This window comes from Charadrius vociferus, unplaced genomic scaffold, assembly GCF_000708025.1.
Source record: "Charadrius vociferus isolate BGI_N301 unplaced genomic scaffold, ASM70802v2 scaffold561, whole genome shotgun sequence".
Lineage (NCBI taxonomy): Eukaryota > Metazoa > Chordata > Aves > Charadriiformes > Charadriidae > Charadrius > Charadrius vociferus.
The window spans coordinates 572,913-579,441 of NW_009646848.1; the positions used below are offsets into that span (position 1 = coordinate 572,913).

At 44.8% G+C, this 6,529-nt stretch overlaps 1 protein-coding gene across 1 annotated transcript in view; it reads left to right on the top strand.

Annotated features, from left to right (window-relative positions):
- The first annotated feature begins 760 nt into the window (after positions 1 to 760).
- Positions 761 to 6,529, top strand: part of LOC104294521 (protein FAM115C-like) — an 11,173-nt gene continuing 5,404 nt past the window's right edge. Inside the window, 4 exon segments of the mRNA XM_009894133.1 lie at positions 761 to 1,056; positions 1,058 to 1,370; positions 3,368 to 3,658; positions 4,159 to 4,372. Coding sequence (XP_009892435.1) covers positions 761 to 1,056; positions 1,058 to 1,370; positions 3,368 to 3,658; positions 4,159 to 4,372 — 1,114 coding nt within the window.

A 6,529-nucleotide genomic window follows, 5' to 3' on the forward strand; every position in this document is an offset into this window, starting at 1 on the left:
TAGGGAAATTTATAGATCTGGGTTATTTTCATTAGCTATTCCTTGTTCTCCAGTATGATAATCCAGATTCAACCATGTAGATGTAGGACCTTCAGGGTGGGAACTGTATTGTGACTGTGATTTCAGAAAAAAGAAAAAAAATCACACATCTGAGAAGAAACTGTTTTGATCACTGGTGCACTGAAGAAGAGGTCTTTCGTGGCAGTGTTTCAGAGGCGAAGCACTACATTGGGTATGCAGGCTGTGGCAAAGGTGCTGGCTCTGTGGGACAGAGATGTCTAGATCTACTGGAAGAACTGCAGTTTATGCAAAGTAGAGCCAGCTTTAAACTGTCATGAGTTGGAGGCTGCTCATCAGTAGTTGCCACAGCACAGAGCTCTGTAGGACTTAACAAGTGCAAGCAGTAGCCTGGCTAAAGTTTCATACCAATTCAAACACTCATAGGCAGAAAAATATGGAAAGGCTTAACTGGAATTATATCTTCAATGTACATTTCCTAACGCGTCTGTTGGGATTATTGTGTGACTAGCAGCTATGCAAAGTTTCACCATTCCTGTCATGTTTTCCTGGCTCACCTTACTGCTGGGTTATATATTTGTGCATCACTCGTGGATACATGTTTCTCCTGTGACTATAGAACAGCATAGCTGGTATATATTTTAGTAGCTAGTGTCTGTTAAACATTTCAAATGTAGCTTCTAATCTGAAAAGCGCTTCCTTTTCTTCCTCTCCCAGTACTCTTTAACAAGAGCTACATCAAATGGATTCCACAGCAGCCTATGCCTCCCTGGTGAAAGATGTTAATTTGTTTGAGCTCACAATAAACTATCATCCATGTCAGCTGTTGCTCATTGGAGATGAAGCTTCCCCAGTGCTGGTGAGCATCAATGGGCAAGTTCTAATTGCAGCATCTTGTTATGGGAAGGGCCGGATGGTGGTTGTTTCCCATGAGGGAATCTTGGAGGACTCCAAGTTTTCCCAGTCCCTCAGAAATGCTGTGGAGTGGCTCAAGCCTTCCCCCAAGGCTCTGGTTGGGGTCCATCCTCCTTTGGATTCCGCTGCTGCTCAAGACTGTCACAAAAGTACAGGCTGGGGCAGAGCTCAGCCCCTCCCCGGGGGTGTATTGTATGGATGCTTGTGGCAGCACACAGGTGGAAGACGTGATTAGCTTTGTAAAGGAGGGTGAAGGGCTGCTTGTTGGTGGCCAGGCCTTGCACTGGGCTAGTCACCACAGCAAGGAGAAGGTGGTGTTTGAATTTCCTGGGAACCAGGTGACCTGTACTGGTGTGTACTTCACAGGCTGCAAGGGAGAGACTGGCACTTTCTCAGTTTCTAAAGAAATGCCAAGAATTACTCTGGTCACCCAGTTAGTATTTAAATATTTGTTTGCAATGTCTTTAGGTTGCATATAGTGTTTATTCTTCCTTGGGTTTTCTGCTAATGGCCTGCTGGAATGAAAAGATCTCTTCTCCCTGACCGTGAATAGAGATTGATGTGCAGGAGTTGAAGGTGCTTCTACAGCTTATTGAGAAACGAGCAACAAGCTTGGCTCATGTGCTCCATGTTAAAATGTTCAACGGATGACTGTTCAGGAAGAAACTTTTGGTTGGGTCTGATCTGCCATGCTACGATGCATCTAGCCTTTTTTTTCCCAATATGTCAATAGCACAGCTATGACCACTTCCTGGTGCAGGACCTGGGACACAAAAGATGATGTTTGTCTTTCCTGCTAATCTCCTGTGACGTAGTGTAAATGTTAAGGCATTTTTAACAGAGTTCTTAGCTTTGTTATAGAGTGTCGCTGCACTTCAGGGTGCACTTCAAAGTCCCTGGGAAGCATGGGGTAGATACTGTGTGGATCCACGAGGTTTTGACATTGTCCTCACAGGTCCATAATCTAGCAGTGCATTCCCCACTAGATAGTGCATTGTATAGATGCCTGCTGGTGGAGGCAACTACACTCAGTAGCAAAGGTGATCCTTTCCTGCCCAATGCTGTGAATAGAATAGAATAGAATAGAATAGAATAGAATAGAATAGAATAGAATAGAATAGAATAGAATAGAATATTTCAGTTGGAAGGGATCACCTAGTCCAACTGCTTGACCACTTCAGGGCTGACCGACAATTGATGCAAATTATTAAGGTCATTGTCCAAATGCCTCTTGAACACTGACAGCCATGGGGCATTGACCACCTCCCTAGGCAGCCTGTTCCTGTGTTCGACCATCCTTCTGGTAAAGAAATGCTTCCTAATGTCAAGTCTGAACCTCTCCTGATGCAGCTTTTAAACATTCCCATGCATCCTCTCCCTGGATTCCAGGGAGAAGAGATCAGCACCTCCTTCTTCACCTCCCCTCTTCAGGAAGTTGTAGAGATCAAAGAGGTCACCCCTCAGCCTCCTTCTCTCCAAACTAGACAAACTCGGAGCCCTCAGCCGCTCCTCACAGGACATGCCTTCCAGCCCTTTCACCAGCTTTGTTGCCCTCCTCTGGATGCATTCAAGGACCTTCACATCCTTCGTAAATTGCAGGGCTCAGAACTGCACACTCAAGGTGAGGCTGCACCAATGCTGAGTACAGCAGGATAATCCCCTTTTTTGACCAGCTGGTGATGCTGTGTTTGATGCACCCCAGGATGGGGTTTTCCCTCTTGGCTGCCAGAGCACACTGCTGACTCCTCTTGAGCCTGCCGCCCACCAGCACCCCCAGGTCCCTTTCTGCAGGGCTGCTCTCCAGCCCCTCCTCTCCCAATTTATACTTGTGCCTGGCATTACTCCATCCCAGGTGCAGAATCTGGCATTTGTTCTTGTTAAATGTCATCCCATTGATGGTTTCTCAGTGGTCCAATTTATCCAGATCCCTCTTGAGGGCCTCTTGTCCCTCAAGAGAGTCAACAGCACCTCCTGGGTTAGTACCATCAGCAAATGTGCTAATGGTGCATTCAACTCCTGCATCCAGATCATTGACAAAAATATTGAACAGAATTGGCCCTAGAATTGAGCCCTGAGGGACACTGCTAGTGTCTGGCCACCAACCAGATGTAGCCCCATTCACTACAACATTTTCAGCCCTGCTCTTCCACCAGTTCTTCATCCAGCGCACTGTATACCTGCTTGTCTTACAGCTGGATGACTTGTCCAGAAGGATACTGTGAGGGACAGTATCAAAAGCCTTACTAAAATCCAGAAAAACTACATCCACCACCTTTCCTTCATCCACTAAGTGGGTGACCTTGGACTCTTAGAGTTAAGGCACTTTCTTTTCTTGTCACAAGTCCCTGAAAGTGGTGATAATTCTTCAGGGAATTTATCACAAATGAGGTTGGAATTTGAAGCGCTATAATCGGACCCTGTACTGCTACATAAGGAAGAATATACAGCTTCATCTCTGTCACAGAGCTATGTTCAGACAAGGATAATAGACCATGTCATGATAACAAGACTCAGTTCTGGCTATGCTGCAGAGCTGAAGCAGTCTCCCTTGGTAGGAAAGAAGTTTAAAGTTGAAAAAAACACCATGGAAGTCTCTAGTCTGTGGGGTGGCCTCATATATATCGTAGTGCCAAAGGAGAGCACATTAGGCCAAATATCAGTCACGATTAAAGAGGCTGTGCAGGCTCCGTTCTTCAGGCTTGGGAAGTGGTCCCAAAACCAAACTGTAGATGGGTGAGTAAAGAAGTATTTCTGTATTGATGTCTTGCCTATATTTTCCTGGGTTTTTTGTGGTCGTGTATGGAGAAGACCTCAGAATATATAATGCCCCAGGAAAGCCTTTGCAAAAAGCTTCGTATTTCTCAGTGCAGAAAGTATATTGACAGGACTTTCATTTTGGAATTAATCTCTGTCCGTGTTCCCAGTATGAGCATGTCTGAGATACCTTTAAAGTGGCTTGATATTAAAAAATGAATATCATGAATCTCTTGCAGTGACAGTAGACATAGGATCACCAAAGGTGACTGGACCCCTCACCAGAATCTCAGGATTTCCCCCGATTCAGTAAACCCCAGTCACATCTAGATGAACTTATTGTTTCTGAGGCTATGCAGAGGGTTTTAGCCATGATGATTCTCCTGTCTCTTCATGCTTAAAACTTCATTTTAAATTGGCTGTCTTTTTTCACCTAAATGCTGAATCAGAGGAAGCATCTCTCTCTGACAGTCACCCATCCATCAGTACCCAGCCCCCTGGGCTGAGCTGGCCACAGAGAACATCATCCTGACAGTACTAGCTGCTGATGTACATCACATGGACAACCCAGAGAGTCTGCTTTCCACCTGGAACAAGGTGATGAATGCAACAGCCAGACTGGCAGCCATCCCAGCAACTTTTCCAAGGCCGGAGAGGATGGTGGCAGATGTCCAGATATCTCATGGCAAATATAATAACTAGAACATTTTGTCTTTATCTGTGATGGATATTTGTAAGGGAAATACACAAGACAGTAACATTATCACAAGATCATGCAAATCCTCAAATCAGCGGATGAATCCCATCAAGTTCAAGGAGACAGCTCGTGAAAGCAAGAATCTTCTGTGAATGTCAAGTTCTTGTACACAAAAACAACATTCTGCTCTAAATCTGAGGCTATCCCAGGGTAAAATACAGTGCGTGGAGACAGGCTGGCCACCAAATGACGTGTATACTATGTCATGTTACTCTTGTTACTGTGGGAGTGAGTTTATGGTAATTGCAACAGAAAGAAGGGAAACAGAGCTAGCTGCTTTAGGCAGGACAAATGAGATCTTGAAACTTAAATTAAGGCACGAAACGGGCACACAGGCAGCCTACTATGTTAGCAGGCATAGGATCACTTGCATCAGTGGGGAAGTCAGGGTAGTGGTAATGGGGAAAACTTTGTTGTAGGCAGCATTTTGCTATCTGCCATTTGAGAAACATGCTGCTTAAAGACAATTCACTAGGACAGTGAACTGGCTGGGGCCAGTTATGGGTGGTAAGGAGGCTCCTAAAGGCTAAATCTCATCATTATTTGCAATCAATCTTTGTCCAAGTATTGCACTTTTCTCAGTAGGACTGGCAGGTGCTTTCAGCCCTACTTGATTGCAACACTAGAGGTGTTTTCTGCTACTTGAGTTAGTAAGTTCCTCAGTTGCCCAGGCCACCACTCTGTCAATAATCCACAGCTCTAGCAGCTTAACTCATGCGGTGTAGCTGCTGTCAGTCAAGTAGCACTAATTCACGAGAGGCTGGCTCAAGTGTAAACAACTTGCACTTCAGTTATTCATAACCAGTTAATTATAATCACTAGTGAAATATAACCAAAATAAATAATGAACCCCCTTTCAATACTTAAAGAGGGCTTATAAGAAAGATGGGAGAGACTTTTTAGTAGGGCCTGTAGTGATAGCACAAGGGGTAATGGTTTTAAAGTAGATTCAGACTAGATACAAATAAGAAATTTTTTACAATGAGTGTAGTGAAACATTGGAGCAGGTTGCCCAGAGAGGTTGTAAATGCCCCATCCCTGGGAACATTCAAGGTCAGATTGGACGGGGCTCTGAGCAACCTGATCTAGTTGAAGATGTCCCTGCTCATTGCAGGGGGGTTGGACTAGATGACCTTTAAATGTCCCTTCCAACTCAAACCAATTAATGATTCCGTAACAAATAGGTGCTATGTTTCTATACTGCAATATGCTCCTCCAAGCATATCCTCATGTAAGAAGGATTTTGTCAGAGTAATCAATCATTACATCTGCCCACATATGGATCTGAATTTAACAAAGAAGTTGTAATCTGTCAGTGAGTCTGCAACAATTGTGTTTAGATTACGTCAGTTGCTAATTTTCGTAACTGCTAACCCTTCAAGCTCAACAGGGAACATGGGAGTATTATATTTTTCTCGTTCATTCTTAGCATTAGTGACAGCTCTATTTGATAATTCAGACTCAGGACACAAAGGTCATGAATAGTTTTTGTCGTGGTTTGGCCTCAGGCAGCAACAAAGAACCACACAGTCGCTCACACAACTCCCACAGCCGTGGAAAAAAAAAGAATCGTCAGGGCAAAACTCGTGGGTTAAAATAATGCAATTTAACAGAACAGCACAAGGAAAAGATGAAAACGCGATTACAGTACCGCCACGATGTGCACCGACCCGCACGGCCGCAGCCCACCCCCAAGTGGCGACTACTCTCCTCGCCCCGGCTAGCTCTTCTTATAGCCCGGGCGTGGGTCACGTGGTATGGAATACCTGCCCCCTGCCGGCTCCTGGGGAAATTAACCCCATCCCTGCTGAAACCAGGACATTTTGTACAGGTATAAAGGATGAGCAAGAAGTTCATCTGGCAGTGCATGCCAGAGAGCAGGGTCCATCCCTTTCCCTGCTTTGCTTCAGCTGTATTGACTCTATAAGCCTAGTAAGCATACCATGGCCTATGTATAACCCAGTAGGTTTTGTGCTGACACAAGCGGCTGTTCTATAGTAATTTTTACTGATGCACAGGAAGAACTGACTTCCAAATGCCTGACTTGAAAATCCTTGGATGTCTACAGATGGAGGTGAACTTTCA